The sequence below is a fragment of the Montipora foliosa genome, chromosome 14 (genome assembly GCF_036669935.1).
Source record: "Montipora foliosa isolate CH-2021 chromosome 14, ASM3666993v2, whole genome shotgun sequence".
Lineage (NCBI taxonomy): Eukaryota > Metazoa > Cnidaria > Anthozoa > Scleractinia > Acroporidae > Montipora > Montipora foliosa.
Window position 1 is genome coordinate 16,181,205 of NC_090882.1, and position 20,000 is coordinate 16,201,204.

The window sequence follows — 20,000 nt, forward strand, 5'->3', positions numbered from 1 at the left end:
TTTGCCAAAAATGGAAGAAACTCGTTTGATATGAGCTGATTTCTTGCGTGTTAGCAGCAGGTATCAAGTAAATTTTTAAAAGAGAAAGACGAGTTAGAATAACATAATTTCCATGCTTTTATGACAAGCAGCAGCCCACCGTTTCGCGTTTGCCGTTTCGCGTTTGCCGTTTCGCGTTTGCCGTTTCGCGTTTGCCGTTTCACGTAAACGCGATGCTTAATCTCTCTATTCTTTGATTGCATGTGACGTCACGGCTGCCATGTTTGTGGAAAGAACAATTGCGAAATAGTCTCTTGGGAATTTGACTGTAAAGTTTGAGCTACATTTTTCTATTGTTAACGTTTTGTCACCAACATGGCCGTCTTATCACGTGGGTGCAATCAAAGAATAGGCCATTTCCGAGTTCACGTCTGCCTCCTCTTCAAAGCGAGTCTAAGTGCGAAGTTTTTGTTATGAAAATTCGTTTTCATTCATATGTAAAGTAGAACTAATTAGCATCACAAAAACCTCGCATTTAGACTCGCTTTGAAGAGGAGGCAGACATGAACTCGGAAATGGCCTATTACAAACAAAACTTGCTAAACGAATTTGACCACCGCACATTCTAATTTACGTTCCGCGTTCCACCAATATTAATTCCTCGCATTGAACAGCAAAAAAGGAGTCTTAAGTTACCTCAAGAACCAAGAAAACGAGGTGAGTAAGATCATTTGGATCTCTGAATTAAGCGACAAAAAAGAGTCTAAATTCAAATAGGCCTCGTTCGATATATATCAATATTCAGGCATGGCTACGGGGCTTTCTGGTAAAATTTCACTGCTCAGTTCTGTTTTCTTTGTCTCACAAGTCTCAAAGGATTTAACCGTAAGGCCTAGTAGCCATGTGTGAATATTGACTGGTGTATCGAACGTGGTCTATTGGCCATTGAGGCACGCGCATTATTTAGGAGATCATAGCGGGGCTCCAGGCAGACCCCGATACTTAAGAGAAAATGGTTAACCTTTCTTGATTTGGTTGTCACGTGATTGACCGTGCGCGGGTCTGTCCGTCCGTCCGTACAGGCTCTGGGGTAGGGGGGTGGGAGAATAAGAAAGAGAAAGGAGGGGAGTCTCACGAATGCAGCTTTTAGGAGCGGATGGGCGGGAAACTCTTGTACAGCCCAAGTTTATCCCACTGACCTTCGTCACTTTTGAAAAAGAGTTTTTACTATTAGTGACGAGAAACGGGATAAAGAGCAGGAAAGAGCACGAGAGAAGAGGCGACGACATTTGAGAAATATAAGCGAAGAAAGCCTCGAGAGAAGCCGAGGAAGGAGAATAAGAGAAATTTCAATGAAGAACACCGTAAAGCTGAGAGAAATAGAGCTAGAGACAAAACACTTATTTACAACGGTTAGCTTTCAGGTAAGGTAAATGTTTTCCTTCTAACTGCATGCCTCGCTGCCTCACATATTTTGTAAAACTCGCTAAAAAAAACGAAGAAGGCCTGAAAACATTTTCAATTTCGTGTTGACAGAGATTCTGCCATATTTTAACAATCGCCCACCTCGTCGCCATTCAAGCTTACGGCAAACATCATTGGCGAGTTTTCTTGTCATCATTCGTCAAACATATTACAATCGAACTCTCGACGCCGTATAAATTTAAATTGGATTGCAGTACATGCATTTATCTGCAACGAATGCACTTGTAAGCAATGTTTGGGACAGTTTAGGTTCTTTTTGGTAAGTAAGACTTTGAAAAGCGGTTTGATAAGCTCGAACCTGCGATTTGTTCCAAACTGAAGAGAGAGGGTTTAAACATTATCAGTCAAACGGAAATGCATGTAATTTCAGTTTTAGTTGTTGATGGTTGGTTATTGTTTACAATGCTTGTTTGGTTACTGCTGTCAGCGCAGAGACGCTCAATCACTGTAAACTGTATACACTAATGTCGATTAATTTTGTACTTTATGAAGAAGCATAATTATTTCCATATACACTATATTGCTTTGTGGGGCTAGAAACGGGAGCTCCGCTTTTAGGCTTGGCTAAATCTATATATTATAAGGGATGGTTTGTGAAAAAATCAACCATTATTCCGACGCGCGCATGCGCTTTTTTGAAACATGCAATTTGTGTTTTACTTTCAAGATTTCAGTCTAAAGGTTTTCAATTCGACTTTTTTTCATGCTGGCGTTTATTGCATTCCAGGGTTTCGTAATACACTTAAGAAGAAGACCAGTGATAACTTAGTAAGTAAAGTAAGTAAGTAAGTAAGTAAGTATCATTATTTTCCCTCGGATTTGTAGAGTAGCTAGTAGCTAATATCTCCGAGCATTGAACAGAATAACTTTAAGAATCCCAACTGGCCGGTGGCAAACGAGTTGGCTATTTACAAGTGCAGCCAGGAAATTCAACCAGGGACTACATGAAACAAATTCAACGAGTGGTCAGAGCAGGTGTTGAACCCCGGGATATCCAGATCTCAAGGCAAGTGCCCTAAACACTTAGCTGCACTACCTCCCTCAAAGAAGAAGAAGACTTGAAGAAGAAGCAAATGACCTAAGGTAATTAAACTGTTCGTGGTGCAGTTTCTATAGTTAATAGGTTGGGAAGTTGGTTCTAGCTCTTTACTATGTGGATAAAAACCCCACAGCCTCGGTATGTACACTAATCAGAAGACCAGTATGCGCAGTTAAGCAGAATTAATTTCCTGTGATGTCCTGTCATGCAATGCCTCGTTGGAGTAATTCTGTTTGTGTAGTTTCCATGCATATGTGCCGTTGGTAACAAGAATATAATGTGTTTTGTTAATTTCTTGCAGTTCGCGATAACCTGTTTGAAATCATGCTATGAAAAGCAATACCTTTTCACCAGCGAGATCCCAAGTTGAATGCAATATCGGTAAATAGAACACAACTAGTAACCTTCGTAATCTTAACATAACTTGACAACACCTGCCTCACATTTTGACCAATCAGAACAACGCACAAGGTCGTCAATAACGGACTTCAATGTTCTGAATTAAGCCAATGTGTTTCCCTTTTCTGGCTAAATGTTTTTGGGCAGATATCCCTTGTTTTTGGGTTAAAACTGCTATGAACTCTTTAACTTCTATAGTAAAACCAAAGAGATTTATTACTTTGGGTTTTTCAGTTCCAGTTTCATCGAAACTCCAAAAGGATATTGATTGGTGCTGGGTCATGTTTCGTTAATACAAATTTATACTATGAATACGATCAAGTACTTTTACAATGCTTGCCGTCTTTTGGGGAAAATAATACAGTCAAATATCTTGTCTTGACCGTCTTATTTCGCAAGGTGAAAAGTTTGCTGAGGAATTTACTGTTAACAAGGATATTAGATAGTGTTTGGATCCGAGAGTGAAAAAGTCTTCCTTCTCATCAGAGCTTGAATCGAGCAGAATAGTGTGCAAGAGAGTTTGAATAATTTCAGGTTTTTTCCTGCCATCTTTAGGCTATAATCGTACGTTTTTGTAAGTCGATAAAGCTACAAAAAAGTTAGATCACGCGCAATTGTATCGCGTTATGCCCATAATTCGCTTAATTTATATTTCGCGCGGCTTTTTGGAGGTTTATCTTACCATTCAAACAACTTGCTTAAAGGCCTTAAATGAAAGCTTAGAATTAAAAACTGTCTTAGAATTCAAAAGACTTGTATAGCATTGACATCCATACAGTAGCAGAAGGTGGCATGTCTCAGTGACATGAACAACAACTTTGAATAATTGTATACCAGCTGCATATAGAATTTGTTCACATTAAACGCTAACACCCTGAGGTATAGAAAGTAGAAATAAAAGACGTTACCTCTTGGCATCTGATTGTACGTTGCTTCTGTCTCCAACAAAATCACCAACAACAGCTTCAAAAACTGCAAAAAAAGATCAAAGTACGTGCTGTAAGTTGTTACCTTAGCGGACGTGATTCTGTGACTCCGGCACATCAAATAATGCCTTCACAACATTGCAACGAAAACGAATATTTAACACACCAAAGCAGATTTTAAACCCCCGTAACTGCATCCAAAATCCATAACTCTTTCCAGGTAACACTTTTGTTTCTGTGAAGCGATTAACTTAAATGTCCATGTAATATCCACAGAAAAAAGGAGCCTATTTGGTGAAAATCATTTCGGTATTTCGCTCGTTCGCTCGAGAGGCAGAAGTTGCTAGATGTAAATTAACCCGTGCATGAATAATTGAAGATTTCCCAACAGGATGTCGTACACGACAACCAATAACATCGCTACCAAAGCAAACATAAAATAAAACGTTAGCAAATTATTCAGGACTTGAGTAAACGTTGTCATGGATACCAATTTGAGTCTGCTGAAGGAAGACCTGCCACATGTAAATCGAGACTGTTTAAGACTAAATCCCCTCAAAAAATCCTTCACTCAGTGTGCATTAAGACAAATGTTTCTAACAAAAATGTTGAAAACAAAAAGGATATTTTTAATTTAATGAATAGTATAACTACCGACTCAAAACTTTGGGGTTATAGAAGGGAGCAGTGATAATCTTTTCTGAAACTGATGAATTATTTAAGGTGTTTAAAGCTAAAATTGAAGCTCCATTCGCCTCTTTGGTAAGGTGAAACTTACACCGAAGCGAAACATACGACAAAATAAGGCAGCTATTTCTAAATTAGAGAAAAAGATGTCCATCGAAAGAACAAGCTAAAAAAAATAATTTATTCTCTGTTTTATCAGGAAGATATGCACAAGAACTAATGAAGATTTCCAGAAATAACAGTAATAAGTGTTTCCGTTAAAGAATAGAAGCCAAACAGTAACAAGCAAAGTCAAGATTTCGCGTGAATAAGATAGTATTGTTGGGGTCTGTTTTAAAGTTTCATTTATTTTAATAGTGCCAAAAATGTGTCCGCGAGCTCTAGTTTCAGTCTAGAAATTTCTGCAATTAGCATTCTGTCTGCAGTGCTTTTCTTCATTATCTGGCAAGGTGCTGCGACAAGCCATTTGACATCACGCGATTCAATGATGTCGGCTCTTTTCAGTTACAACTTCTCGTTTTTGCTGTTCACCACCAATCTCGTATAAAAGGAAAGTTAAAGAATCATCGCAGTTAGATTAGCATCTTTAACAGTTTCCAGTTAGCCTGAAATCTTTCTAACGTTCATTTCATATCCATTACGTCGTTCCAAGACATAAAGATTTATATATGTGACAAATCAAATATTTCTCGTGTCTTGCCCTAATGACGCAAACCGCAAGGCAAATAGTGGTTCTTGTAAGGTAACTAGCCACCTAAAATGTTCTAATTTTAAAAGTTCTGGTATGCTCTAGCATAGCAGGTCTTATTATACAGTCTGTCACTGCCCGGTAAAAAAAATGTTGCCATAAAGTCTACATCGAATTAAAATATGGGATAATTATTCGACGAGCGTGCGTTAGATAAACTGGGAGCGTAGCGCCGAGTTGGCTATAACCAGTCTCATATCCAACAAGCGCGAATGGAATAACCGTTTTATTAAATTTACATTACCTTCTGAATTCTTGGACACTTGAAAATTAATGCCAATAAGTTTCCAGCTTGGCAACACTTGACGCAAGCAGTTTCCATATTACTGAGGTCATACGGTATAGGAGCAGATAACCGAAATTGAGTGTGAACCAATCCAGAAGCTAGAAACACGATATCCGAGGTCGAGAATTTAATAAAAGTTCACATACCGTATGATCGCGCTAAAAGTTCTCAAACAGGAAAATTGTGACGAGAACTGACATATCCAGGCATCCAAACGCACGCAATTTTGAACGTTAATAAAATACTATGCCATTCACGCTTGTTGGATATGAGATTGGTTGTAGGAAACTCGGCGCCACGCGCTTCGCTAGTTATTTCCCATCCCCTATCCAATGAACGCCCTTGGAGTGATTGCTAAATGGACGCATGGAAACAGTAATAGAGATATAAGGCAAGTCAGGCAAACACAGACAGTATTCCTGGGGTGTGACATTTTGCTTTTATTTTCTGTAGCATTTTGTACGCTCGTGAACTGAATTGATTGCTTATTTATCATCCATGTTACCTTAATTCCCATATTCACGTTTACAACAAACATTAAATACTCTGAACATACAGGACATTTAAAGCGTAGTTAACGGAGTACTATGTTTAAAGCAAACAGAATAGGAAAGAACGCTCCAATATTTGGAGCACATTGACAACTACATATAACACATTTCATTACAAATTAGAAAATAACTAGGCATATAGATATCCCACTCGTATTATTAAATCTATCACATTAAAAGCTGTATATTCTCAGGTCACCCAATACAATATACCACGTGCTTGAAAGAAATACATATATTTTTATAAGTAATGCCATATTTCTTTTGAAAGATAACTGCAAAGCAAAATATTAGTTTTTACAATGACTGCAAAAATCTCGCGCGCTCATTGGCTAATTTTGTTGTAAATAAGCGGACAGACACATAAATTTATAATTTATGAGATAATGAAGCGATACTGCTCGCGTCAGATTGAAGTTTCTCGCATTTTTGTCTCGCTTTCTTCTCGTGTTTTGACTTAATTTTGACCCCTCTGCCTTTTTGTTATTGTAAAAAAACAAATCTGCGGATTCCCTCGGCTATCGCCTCGTGGATCCACAGCTACTTTGACAATGTTATGACGAAATTCATGATCAATAACAGGACAGACGCATGAAAAACTGACATCAATTCGTTAAATTGCAACTTGGTTAATACAAAAATAAATTCATTTTGTTCTAATCCGCCAGGAGATAAAGTATCCTTTTTGGAACCTAAGGAACTCTATAAAGGGTACAATCACATTTTTATTACAGGAAATACACGAAATATACACGATGAGATGACAACTGGATGACGCAAAGATACTGACATGGTACTTTCGTGATGCCACGTATGTCACAAATACAAATACAGGCTAATTTCAGGACGGAGTGCAGACAAGAGATCAAAGGAACAAAACCGTGTGGGTTCAGATGTGTTATTGAAGAGGTCATCTGTTAATAGCGCGGAGGGGCCAGATGCAAGCGAAATCTTTCGTCTTCAAAAATACTGCTTGAGTTGCTGAAGCGGGATCCATAACTGAGACTGAACGCATCGCTTGGTTTGGACAATTCTGATAAAATGGCAAACTACAGGGGACAACAAGAACAAAAAAAAAATTGAAGTCATTCAGTTATGAAACCCACTCGTTGACCCTAAAAACACAAACACTGAAACGGGATGGGTCAAAGGCTTCCGCTGTACAGCGAGTTTGAGTGTTATATCTCTCACACGAGATTGACCTTGAGGCATAAAAAGAATACCATGAATGATCGAAAACGTTTGGTTTTTCAGTTTCCTTTTCAAAAAACAATTTGTAAGCCTTTAAAACGGTAATTTTAAACCTTAAGCGACTATTAGTGACATCAAAAAACAGAAAACTCCTGCAACACTTAACTTATCCGTCCCCAAGCCTATTACAAAACTCAAAGTATTGCAATCCCGATCCCTCTCCCCAGAAGGAACGTAAGTACATCAGAGCACCACTCTCCCCTCCCAACCCACTAAAGGAGGTCCACTTACCCTCGAAGCACCTTTGTTCTGCGATTTAAGTCTGGTTACTGCCTCAAATTGCTGCTGTGTGAGCGAAGGAACAGCTCTTTCTGTCTGTTAAAACAACACACTCTCTTGTCAAAGAAGGAAATTGCTAAAAGAAATGAGGGACAAACAGAAAAACTTACCTTCTGAGTCGCTTCTTTCGCAGACGCTCCACCACTTTCAGATTGCTATAAGAGCAAATCAATAATTAATGGGGTGCGATGCAGAATCAAGAGATCTGAAGGAATGAGTCGCTTACTTAGTTTCGTTTTGAGGCGTAAGATTAAAAACGACAACAGACGTAACAACAACGTAACGTAACGCAACGTAACGACAACAACGTAAAGGAGAATAACGTAAATCATGCGAAACTAACTAACTTATGCTATTGAAAGTTCACGTTTGTTTGTCTGTTTCTTTGGCTAGTTCTTCGTCATTCAACGTCGTTGAAGATTAGTAGATTTTATCAAAAATTTTCGATATACTTCCATTTAACAAATCGAAAGTGGTTCAGCGTTGTCTGTACTCTTATCGACAACTATATGCGTCATCACAGTGGTCAAAATGTTGTGGAACTCACGAGGCGCAGCCGAGTGAATCCACAACATTTTAACCACCGTGATGGCGAACATCGTTGTCGATAAGAGTACAGACAACGCTGAACCACTTTCGATTTGTGTTTTACCACAATATTCAACGCCAAAGAAAGTTTTATTTCAGAGCGTGACCAAAATCATGACACCAAGAAAGAGAAAGCGTTGTCTATAACTTTCTCGTAATATGATTGGTTTATTTCCCAAAATGGGCGTTCCTGATTGGCTATTACATTGCATGACAAATTGGCGCGAGAGTGACGCGTACAGCGTTGTCAAAACTCTTATCGGCAACGGCATATTAGCCAATTAGATTGCGAGATTACAAGCAATTGTGGTAAAAACCTTTATGGCTGCAGAAGATGGCTTCGCTAGTTTTCCAAACGATGTTTTTCCTTTCCCCGAGGAAAGACGAGAGAGACCAGTTTTATTACAAAGCAAACAAATCCAGCTGCCTTCCGTTCCAGTCGTTCCTGCCATACATTCCGAGTGATAAACGTGACCGCACCTAAAGTGAAAATATGATTATTTTTTTGACACCTGCATCCAGCTGAGTGAGGACTGGGTGCGTGGATGTCCAGGGGTCGCCACTATGACCACCCTGCTACTGGACGGCAACACCGTCCGCCACGTGATCTGGTGACGTAATTCGGAGAACTGGGGAGAAAAATTTTAACACCGTATCCCACAACCGCTCGCTTCCGAATTCAACATGGCAGAGGCGAGGATATATCGGCGGTTTCCACTTGAATGTTCATTCAGTAACAGGAAATGTGGGAGACACGGAATGATCTGTTGAGTTTTGGCGATGGAAATACTGCAGGAAATTTGGAAACAAAACCATGGTTATGGGATACGGCGTTAAAATGTTTCTTCCCAGCCGTCCAGATTACGTCACCAGATCACCTGGCGATGGCTGGCATTTTCTACGAACTAGCCATGGACGTCCATGGCATTCGTTCGCAGCACTTGAGGTGAAAGAGAAGAAGTTGTAAAAATCAAAAATTCATTGATCATTCGCACTTGAAAAGCTTCAAGAAAACCCTTAAACACGCCGCGTAAATTAGACACGCAAGGATAATGAAATATTCTCCAGATGCGGTATAATCCAAGGAGCGCACACTCTCTTGCTGAATATTAGTAGCTTAATTTTTTTAAAAAAAACCTAAATAAAGAACACTAGTTCATATTTTGTTTACTGATAATCAAACGTTTCTAACTGTCCCTTTCCTGCGCCAAACCACGAACCAACATCAGCTGAACCTCACAGGGGTATTAGATGTGCAAAGACTCCTCACCTAAAGACAAGAACATCATCACGCTGACTGCTGGCAAATTCTTCGATGAAACCTCTGTGGCATATGGCGCATCGAAACGATTTGGGACTTAAGCCAAGATTAGAGTGTCTCTTAAGGTGGCTGAGCGAAGAGTGAAGATCGCCTGCTAACAGCTTGTTCGTAGTTTTTAACAACGTCTGCAAGGGAAGGTATTTCAACCATTACGATAAATTACCATCATCATCATCATCATTATCATCATCAAGGGCTTTAAATACAGTTTTATAGATGTTGGCCAAATAGAAAGTTGGACATGGTTGTTCTAGTTCAAAGAAATTTCCGAACTTGAATAAACCCCCTGCCCAGAATATGGCAAATAAGTGTTCCAAAGCAAGAAATTTCAAATTCACAACCCAAAGTTTGCTTACCGATTCATAACTATAGGTATCTAACATTCCTAAAATGAGTTCCTTGATCTCACCAAATTTGCCTGCACTATATGTGGGGTCCTGTTCAACGCAACAAAAAAACAGAAACGGTTAAGAAGGGAAAAAAAACTACAAACGAGCATTTCAGTTTAACTCGTCCAATCCAAGACAATTAAATGTGCTGACAAAAAAAAAACCTTGTTGGACGATTTTTGGTCGAAACTCAATCAATCCAACCTTTAAAAACATTAGTCGCATTCAAAGCGTTCTGTGTTTTACTTTTTTCACGATTTAAAGAGACTCTAGAACAAAAGGATTGACCAAAATGTCTTATCGACTTTATTCCAGATCGCACGTAACTCTTTCTTGGTCATCTTTAGCCAAAACAAAGATGAGTTTGCGCTAAAAGGCAGTAATCAGTTTTCAAGTGAAGCTATGATTCTCACAGTTATAAACGCACTTTTAGAAATTGCGTAGAGAAGCCTGAAAAATTCAGGACTTCAACGGGGTTTGAACCACGTGTCCACGCGATGCCGGTGCGACGCTCTAACCAACTGGGCTATAAAGCCACTGATGACGGGAGCAAGTCATTTGTGTGTTAAATGTTCCCGTGATGAATGAATCAATGAACGGAATGATATGTGAAATGAATCATTTTTTGAGCTGCGGATATGAACATTGAATTGATTCATTCATCATGGGAACATTTGACACAACTGCTAAAATTGCGTTCATAACTGTGAGGATCATAGCTTCCCTTGACTTCATATCCGCAGTTCAATATACGGTTCATTTCATATATCATTCCGTTAGTAATCAGTTTTGTCATTTTTTTTGCGGGTATCATCAACCGAAAGGCGTCCTTTGGATTTTCAGTGTGTTAACATAATAGCACTAAAATGTCAATTTAAGTTCGGAAATCTGCCAATAGACCTTTTTCGATATATTAACATTCAGCTTGAAAGAGAGGTTTAGAGGACAAAGACAAAGGAAAGTGGATGATATGTAAATATTTTTCACATTCATTCCAACGTGTTTCTGTTGTTTTTGTCCTCACTGCCTCACGATCAAGCTGAATATTTTATATTTCGAAAATCGCCTATTCAATACAACGATATTTAATCGAGTTTCGAAGGAAATAACGCGACTGTGTTGATTTAGCAATTCAGTCAATTTAGAGAGCTTTGAGAAGCAAGATTAAACCACTCTCCCACGCTTTGAGCAAATTAACCGGATAAACCAGAGATTGCTTCAATTAAAATGGAGTTCAATTCCCAAAAGAATATTTCACTCCTTCAACATGGCTGCCGTGACGTCACATGAAAACATTCTGAAAGATTTTCTACCTGCATTATCTTCTGGAGAATAGCTGGAAGCGAAATGTATCCCATCATGCTGTTCAACACGTGCCGGGTTTGTTCCTTGAAAGCTGCAAAAGGTAAATTACAAACTTTAGTTAACCGATTACCGTAATAGTGTCGTGTCACCAAAACCGATGTAATTACCTGGCCAATCACAAGAGAAAAAAAAACACCAGCCAATCATAGCTCAGTACATCACAGCCGGCGTGCAGCGCGGGAAAAATGCATGCAAACCAGTCACGAATGAACTGGGTTTAACCTCTGATTGGCTAAGAATGAGGCGCGAGATTTTTAAGCCAGTCATACAGCGCAGAGATGAAATAAAGCAAGGCAATCGAGAACTTTCACCACTTAAAACAAAAGCCCTTTTTGATAAATTCACATTGAAAAAAACTATGCAAGGATTCGACAAGAAAAAGAAACCTCTCACCCAGAAAATATGCACTGGTTGTGTCTATACACTTTCGTTGAGGCGCCATCACTGTTTCGAGAAGAGGAAACCACAAGGCCTGCAAGGATAGCCAACAACTATGTGATAAGTTAACTACAAGCAAACACGAGACGAAAAATTTAATAACATGAGCTTAGCGTAAGAGAATTTAAATTAGATTGGAAGACAAGTAGGACAAAACCCCAGTTGCTCAGTCGGACAAAATGAAAGGAGGAATTGAAAGCTTGAATTGAAATTAGTCAAAGGTATGCGCGGCAAAGTACAATGTATGAAATAACAGGAGCGAAACGACAGGAAATGATTCCGGACCGAATTGGTGATAACAATGAGAAAATAGGAACTTATGGGAAATAAGTCAAAAAGGGAGGTCCAATCTGGAATGAAAGAAACGAAAGGAAAGGATAAAAAGTTCAGAGGATTCTTCAAGTAGAATCAAGAAACAATAAGTGTTTAACAAGTGACTGTGCAAGGACGTTCATTAGCAGTATCCTTAGAGTCATGTAGTTTCTTTACAGGGTTTTTCCTACAGAAACTTTTCCTCCTTAATTCGTAACTAAAAATCATGGGTTCACCTCACGATCAGCTTCCTCAAGTCTTCCAGAGTTTCTTTGACACAAAGGAATAATAACACCTAACAACACTGCCTCCACGTTCGCAGTGAGTTTTCTGATTTCTGAAAGGTCAACGAGGCCAACATTTCAATAATTATTATGATAAAATGATGATGATGATGATGATGAATATGACGATAATGACGATGATGACGACAACAATGATGACGACAATGATGACGACAATGATGACGACGATGATGACGACAAAGATGATGATGATGACGACAACGATAATGATGACAATGAGGTTTTGAGAAGAGGAGTTAAGGACGGTGCCTACTATTGTTATTGCGCATACGTTCTGCGCATCTCCAGATACTCGGATTTCCTATCGGTAGTGCTTACTAAATGCAGGGATATTTTTGCGCGGTTTAAATTTATGCGGAGAAAGCAGAACTTAGCAAGTGCTCTTGGTATCCAAAAAGAAAATTGGGGATAACCATGCATTTTTCAGAGATAATTAAGCTTTAATTTGGAAAGGAACACCATACATTGCTTTGTATTTTAAAGCTTTTTGCAGATATTGTTGATTAATTATCTTTGAAAAATGCGTGGTTACCCCCCAATTTTCTTTTTGTATTTTAATAACACTTCATGAGATCTGCTTTTCCCGCATATTCAGTAAACCACGCAAAAATACCTTTGAATTAGTAGGCACCGTCCTTAGAACATTGTGTACGCTACAACCTGACAAAGGTTGCATAGGGCACTAAAAACACATTTGGTAGGACAATAAATTCAAAGAAACTCCTCCTATACCGTTTGATGGCGGAATCTCGTGTTTTTCAAAAATATCACAGAGGGTCTTTACTTTCACTTTTAAGATCTGCAAACACAAAAACGTCGTTAGATTTTCAACCAGAAAGAGGCACGTGAAAAGTAAATAAGAAACTAAGAATCGCGAGGATGAAATGCTTATAGACCACTCAAGCCTGTCCACTCTTCAAAAGTGGCATTCGTGCAGGTGTTGCTTTCCGAGTCGAAGTTGAGAAATAGTTCTCCTCTGGCTCTGCTAGTAGAGGTTTTAAACTCGTTTTTAACGTCTTCGCTTTTGTTTTGCTGTCTTTTTGCGGCCACGTTTACCGCCTCTATTTTCTGGCTCCGCGAGAAAAACGTTTTGCCACTTCTCAGTATTTGGTCAAATTTTAACCGCTTCCCGCACTGCCGTTAACAGGCAGGTTATTTAATAGTTCCACTTTTAGTGGCTACAGAGTCTTTTAACGCGTTACAACCTCCACGCAAGTTCATAGACAGTCTTACCTCTAAAAGAAGCTGAAAAGCACCTCTGATGTCTCCAGCCTTCTCAAGGAGATACGCCGTTGCATACGTGTTGTTAAACTGACGAACTATCTGCAAAATAATGAAGGGGTAGTTTCTAAAGAAACTGTGGTGCCGCGTCGGTGGGGAAGTAGTATACTTCATTGATAAAACCAAATTTTTGTATCTGCAAAATAAAGTATTAAACCTATCTTTTTCACGGTATCATTTAAGACTTGAAGCTTCTAAAGATGATTCGCCTGATTTTGGACTGTCATACACAGTTGCAATCTCATTCGCTGAGAAAGCCACCAAGCTATACTAAGATACTGCAGGTCGTGACCAAACAAGTGCGCCTACTTACGAATGCCTTTAAGAAAAACAGTTCAAACCTTACCGCTAGTGTTTCCTCTAATCTGTAGTTTTCCGTGTTTCGAAGATAACTGTGTACCAGGTCTGGTTGGTATTTGCACATTAGCTCGATGTATTTTTCATGAACTTCAGCATCGGGTGTGTCCTCAGGGCGGATTGTGACCGACGATCTAAAACAAACAAAATAATGTATTCCACGTCAGTACAACAGGTCAATTGTTCAATGGCCTGGCATTGCACAAGTCGCCTTCAGCATCTAAAGTTGGTTGTATTGAGAATGTCATTTGTTCGATTCCTGATCGGAACATTCAGATTTGTATTAGGGTAAATCCAAGTCATTTTCTTCACTACTCCAGAACTGACTAACTGACCGAGAAACTCTTAACTTACTTGTGATCGAAGACTCCTTTCAGAAACTCGTACTGTATTGTAGATTGGCCCTGGGAAAAGAAAGCGAGAAAGACGAAAAAACTGTGGCTAAGTAACTAAGGGATAATAAAAAGCTTTGTGATATGCTGCATTTATACAGCTTACTTTCTAAGTGAGTAAATCACAATGCGTTTCTTAACACTGAGCAATAGGCTAGATCTCGAGAACCGGGGAACAGATAAAGTGCGCAAGGTCTTGTCGTTCATATCCAAGAAGGTTCACGCTTTTTATGGTGGAACGTGACACGGCAAGCAGAAATACTCTCCACGGAGCATTTTTGTTTGCAAGACAATTTTCGTCTTGCTGTGAAATGCACTGGTAAAACATAAGCATACGCTTTTACTTCTTACTTGCTCCCAGTCCATGTTCGGCCCACATTAAATATTATACCTAGTGAATTTCGCTAATAGGGAGCTTACGAAACGACGACGCCGACGGCAACGACGACGCTACAAAACAATAGGTTTAGTGAGCAAAAACAATGGTTCTGCACGCTCTGCACGTGCGTTTTACATTTTGGTACATTTCTTTGCTGTCATCTCCTAAATGACGACGTGAAATGACCAAATTCATCGATGCATTTTCAGTTCTCTCTCTACGCTTCCAACCCACTCGTACCAGTTTTATTCCTCACCAGTTACTACACATTTTTAACGCGAAACGACATGAAATAGTTTCGCAGTGATATAAATAACGCGAACTCGTATTTTTAAATGAAGTCCTCGTAGCCGTCGTCGTCCTCGTTTCGTAAGCTCCCTAATATACCTCCAGCTGACGGACAACAACTGTCAAAGCATTTGGAAACTCTTTCACTATCATGTGCGCTGTTTTGCCACAATCGATTGAGAGAAAACTCTGAAAAAAGAAGGAAAATCATCAATGTAAGCCCATACACTCAATGATTAAGATATTTTCGGTTTCGTCCGTTTTACTGACCTGCAAGCTGTTGAGTGAGGCTTGCTTCAAATCGTCTCTTTCCAGGTCTGTGTACACATCTTCAGTCATAACATAATGAACATAGGAAAACACTTGGTGCTGTTGGAAAAGTGGAGCAAGATGAAATCGTTTGGTTTTTGGAAATTATCTGTTAGTACGAGTCTTCCCTGATATGAAGGGGTAGTTTCTAAAGAAACTGTGGTGCTGCGTCGGTGGGGAAATAGTATACAAAAATTTGGTTTATCAACGGAGTTGATAATGTAAATTGGCCACCGTACAGAGATTCTAAAAGCTGACGTTTCGAGGGTTAGCCCTTCCTCTGGATTCGCTCTGACGAAGGGCTAACGCTCGAAACGTCAGCTTTTAGAATCTCTGTACGGTGGCCAATTTACATTATCAACTCCGTTGATAAACCAAATTTTTGTATACATCTTCCCTGATATGCCATCTAGCCTTGACTTCCTAGACTTTCCCCTTGGCATCAAGAAAGTAAAGGAATCCTTTGCAAGTGGGGCGGCTCTGAAACTGCGCGCGCGCAGAATCCGCAAGAAGCGAGCATGGAAAAAAATCGTCTCCTTCGCACTTTTCCGCGACTTTGCCACCGACATCATGCGTACGCCTCCGCCGCAAAAATTGTTTTTGCCAGCAAACAATCCCTCCTGCTGCGAAGGCTAAAAAGAGATTTTGCAGACACCATAGTAAAGGTAGCAAATTTCTGTCGATGCTGGGGTGGTGGGTAGACAAACAAGAAGAGCCAACTGCGAAGAGGAAATCTGTTCATTGAATAATAAACTTTCGTTCTGAAATTGGGACATCAAAATAATCCAATGAATATTATATTCCCTACCTCTCTAAAGGAATCTCGAAAGTAACAAGACAGCACCTTGGGGAACTGTCGTTTTCTCTCATACAGCATTTCACAAACACGATAGCTGAAACAACAACAGTTAATCGACATTAAAATGAGTATTACGACTTCTTACTCCTGCTTTTGAGTTTGTTGGTTGTCTATTCAGCAACGTGGTTATTCTCCGCGTACTCGACGGGTCTTCCCCTCTGATCCAAAATCAACAGTTGATTTTATTGATTTTCTGTCTTAACAAAAGTGTTCCAGTGTTAAAACAAGTGACACTTGCGTTCAATGAGCTCATTATGTATTCCTTGAACCTGCTGGGCTGTCACGCTATTTTAGCCTCGCTTTGATGACTTAGAAACCTTGAGACACCAGTGACATAAAATGGCGCCTAGTTTTTTCACTTACAACCGACTAATTGCACTCAAGGTAATTCTTGACGTGTAGAGCTAAGGATGAATATCTCTTGTTGGGTTGTCCGTCCTATGATATCATTACGTTTTACATTTCAAGCCGGTTTGTTTGAAATCGTAGTTTTGACGTACTCTCAAATACCCTTTTTGGACCAGATGCCTTTGAGGCCGCTTTCAGTTTGTTGGTCCTCTGAAAGCAAAAAGCTGCCATTATGAATAAACCTACAATTTAGCGTTTTCCGCAAGAACCAAGATCCTGGAATCGTCAAATTGCTTAAGACCACCGGCATTCCAAAGTTCTAACAAAGCCTTGAAGAAAACAAAAGGGGTCAAGCAATCAGTTTTCAGAAGGAAATGCAACCGTTTAAAACAGCATGAACAAAAGTAATTTGCAGTTGCTAGTGTGGCAAATATGCAAAGGTTTGTCCTAAGATGGTAAATGGTGCCATCTTCATCTTGTCATCATTATCTTTATCGCCACCATTTATATCATTACTATCATAATCGCTGTCATTATCTCCGTCACGTTTATCGTCCTTGTCATTATCGTCATCATCACATCACCCGGGGGGGGGGGGGGGTACTTCCTTATATGGGCTATATAGTTATGTGCGGCCCCAAAAGGTATGGTTTTTTAGCCGTGTTAACGTTGGTCTGAAACAGGGTATGGTTTGTTTCACTCAAGTCTTAAATTGGGTATGTCTTTTAAAAGACATTTCTTCTTTATCATAGACCGTATTCATAAATGGCGGCTAATTAATTATTCTTTTGTCTTTATGCTAATCATCCTATCTAGCCTCGTAAACACGAGCAAAATTCAAAAGAATTTTTGTTCCAAAGTGAGGCTAGTTAGGATGATTAGCATAAAGACAAAAGAACAATTTCTAGACCGCCGTTTATGAATACGGTCTATTAGGCGATAAGACCATCAACAAAAGCCTTTCTCAAATTACTACACCAACCGTGTAACAGCTAAAATAGGTCTGAAATAAGTATCAAATTTTTGGTCAGGTTTGAAATAGGGTAGAGAAAATCGCAGATTTTGGTCTGAAATAGGGTAAGGGTTTCAGGAAGCAGACCTCCCCTCCCCTCCCCTCCCACCCAATTTTTCTGGGAGTACCCCCCCTCCCTCCCCCCGGGCATCACCATCATTTTTGTCGTCATCATTATTGTCATTACACCATTATTGTGAAGGAGCTCCGTCAATTCTTTGATATCTGCAATAGTGACTGCCACAGTCCAAGATTTGAACTGCTAAAACAATCCTTACAGCGCAACCTTTTCTTTCAAAACTTGTCATCTTTTTACTTCTGTTTTTAGAAACTCACTTGCTGTCTTTCTTCATGTCTGGAATCATCATCAGGGTTTGCAAGATACTCCAAAACCTGAAGAGAAACCAGGCAAAGTTATTGCAGATGTTTGCTTGGTCATTCCATCATATCTTCTGATAAACGACCTATTCCCATAGAGCTTAAAGCAACCCCAGCGAGAACGTCCAACTTGCACCTGATTCTTTGATGTTTCCTCCACAACGGCAACGAGAAAAAAAAATTGAATGTCTGTGAAGAACGTTATGTGAGATAAAATTTGCAATCTCAGTCCAAACTCCATTTAAACCAGTTTCATCTTCGGGTATCTATATGCGTGAATAGTCGCGAATTGATTACAATCGAGAAAGTAAAGACTATTTGTCTATACATGGCAGTATTCTAAAGCTAGCAAACCATGCGTGTTTAGAAAACCAAATGGAAGGAGGAATCTAATCGGTTACTTACGGAGTTAGTGTTGAATTCGGATTCATATTTGGTGATCAGAAAGGATTTGGAACGCAAGGCATTGCCACGTTGAGTCCTTTTTTCCGTTGAGTCTTTGCTTCAACTATCTGATCAACTTACCACCAATTTATAATTACCTGTTCAAACAAGATTTTGTTGACTTGTATTCTGTTCTCCTGTTTTGCCATCTGTCGCGCAAGAAATGTGAACAACGATCCAACTTGACTGGGCTGTTTGTAAAATACACAGAGACGTTTAAGGAAGGAGACGTAAAAAAAACACCCAATGGAGCGTTTTCACTCACGTGACTAGCAGCCACATTGGATTACTGAAACAAAAGAAAGTATTTGCAAAAAATAGAGGAGGAGGATTTGTGTTGACACACCAACATGACAGCCGTGACGTCATACGAAAACGCTCTCTCTATAAAGGTGCAAATGTTGATGCAATAATAACTTAACTCGAAAGATCAGCCAACAAATCTATTAAGGCCGTAATTCGACATTCATCCGCTCGTTTCATAAAACCAAAATTTCCCACCGGCGCAGCACCACAGTTTATACAGAACCTAACTTATTAATTCTCTTGCCCCTGTGTCAACCTTGAGGTCCCTGCCTTCGACAGTTAGGCCGTTAAAGATGTCAGACCACTCGAAACACAGCTATGACTTCCTAGCGAGGTTTGGTGATAACTTACTAAAAAGCCCGTATCCTGGACCATTACATCAAGGAGAATATCCACGAGAAATTGTCTGCGTGTGACACCATTAGGAACACTGCAAAGAAGCAAAAAAACTGGCATAAGCGACGAGACAGAAATTTGTCTCGGCTCATTTTGAAAATTATTGGACCATCACTTGTAGCCATTAATTACGTATTGTATTGGAGATCATAAGATTCCCTTCAAAAATTGGAAGTGTCTCAGCGCCTTTACTTAACTAGCTAAGAATGAGGATAACCTACTTAAAATCATTATCGAAGTCGTTTCGCTCAAAAGCCTGAAACAGAAAATAAAACAGAATTAAACAGGCTCATTGCACGGCAAATTTACTAAATAATGGACAGAAATTAAGCAGCGACCAAGTCGACGAGAACAAGAACGAAAGCTAACATTAAATTTAACGATCAATAACGGCGGGCTAAGATGTACTTGTTACAGAAGCATAACAATTCTCTAATCCTATTCTATCTTTTTGTCGATATCTGTGGCTAAAACGCAAGCAATGAGCTACAATGAAACAAATTCTAGAATGCAGAACAGCCGTAGTTTTGCGTTGGTCGAATGCGTCTGGTCAAGCGAAAGGTCTGGAGCGAGGGTGAGAACGAAGAGTGAGACTAGGGAGAGACACGCCTTGGCGTGTGAGGCTCACGTGCGAGGCAAGCGCGCGAGAATTCGCGTCTTGAAGAACGACTGTTTCGCAGTCTAAACAAACTCCTTTGGCAAAACGCAAATTTCATCCTGATGTGTACGGTAAACACAATGCTATTACATCTCTCCAACGACTGTACACGCCCTGTACGCGCGTTTTAAATTCGGCACCAGTTTAGTACTGTAAGTACACAATTTGCATCGCAAACAACTTGGAATGATAACGAAATGATTATAATAACACAGGAGACGTTCTCGCAGCCGTTCTCTTCCATT

The 20,000-nt window shown here is 39.6% G+C and overlaps 2 protein-coding genes across 4 annotated transcripts in view; both read right to left on the minus strand.

Annotated features, from left to right (window-relative positions):
- The window catches only part of LOC137985038 (uncharacterized), an 18,008-nt gene extending 12,408 nt beyond the window's left edge, over nt 1–5,600 (minus strand). The window contains exons 1-2 of one of the 2 annotated variants that reach the window (XM_068832474.1): nt 3,995–4,195; nt 3,811–3,874 (exon numbers count right to left, since the gene is read on the minus strand). In XM_068832474.1, the coding sequence (XP_068688575.1) occupies nt 3,811–3,874; nt 3,995–4,036 (106 nt within the window). In that variant the 5' untranslated portion in view covers nt 4,037–4,195. Of the gene's footprint in view, nt 1–3,810; nt 3,875–3,994; nt 4,196–5,507 lie in introns of those variants that run through there. The other variant, XM_068832473.1, reaches the window with a different exon arrangement.
- Nucleotides 5,601–5,965: 365 nt separating this feature from the next.
- The window catches only part of LOC137985037 (vacuolar protein sorting-associated protein 8 homolog), a 36,317-nt gene continuing 22,282 nt past the window's right edge, over nt 5,966–20,000 (minus strand). Inside the window, exons 33-53 of one of the 2 annotated variants that reach the window (XM_068832471.1) lie at nt 19,319–19,353; nt 19,053–19,131; nt 18,494–18,586; nt 17,910–17,966; nt 16,808–16,890; nt 16,163–16,247; nt 15,316–15,414; nt 15,145–15,234; nt 14,341–14,390; nt 13,976–14,120; nt 13,582–13,671; nt 13,081–13,147; nt 12,280–12,380; nt 11,687–11,765; nt 11,242–11,324; nt 9,896–9,976; nt 9,489–9,664; nt 8,536–8,698; nt 7,741–7,785; nt 7,583–7,666; nt 5,966–7,149 (exon numbers count right to left, since the gene is read on the minus strand). In XM_068832471.1, the coding sequence (XP_068688572.1) occupies nt 7,018–7,149; nt 7,583–7,666; nt 7,741–7,785; nt 8,536–8,698; nt 9,489–9,664; nt 9,896–9,976; nt 11,242–11,324; nt 11,687–11,765; nt 12,280–12,380; nt 13,081–13,147; nt 13,582–13,671; nt 13,976–14,120; nt 14,341–14,390; nt 15,145–15,234; nt 15,316–15,414; nt 16,163–16,247; nt 16,808–16,890; nt 17,910–17,966; nt 18,494–18,586; nt 19,053–19,131; nt 19,319–19,353 (1,917 nt within the window). In that variant the 3' untranslated portion in view covers nt 5,966–7,017. The remainder of the gene's footprint in view (nt 7,150–7,582; nt 7,667–7,740; nt 7,786–8,535; nt 8,699–9,488; nt 9,665–9,895; nt 9,977–11,241; nt 11,325–11,686; nt 11,766–12,279; nt 12,381–13,080; nt 13,148–13,581; nt 13,672–13,975; nt 14,121–14,340; nt 14,391–15,144; nt 15,235–15,315; nt 15,415–16,162; nt 16,248–16,807; nt 16,891–17,909; nt 17,967–18,493; nt 18,587–19,052; nt 19,132–19,318; nt 19,354–20,000) is intronic. The other variant, XM_068832472.1, reaches the window with a different exon arrangement.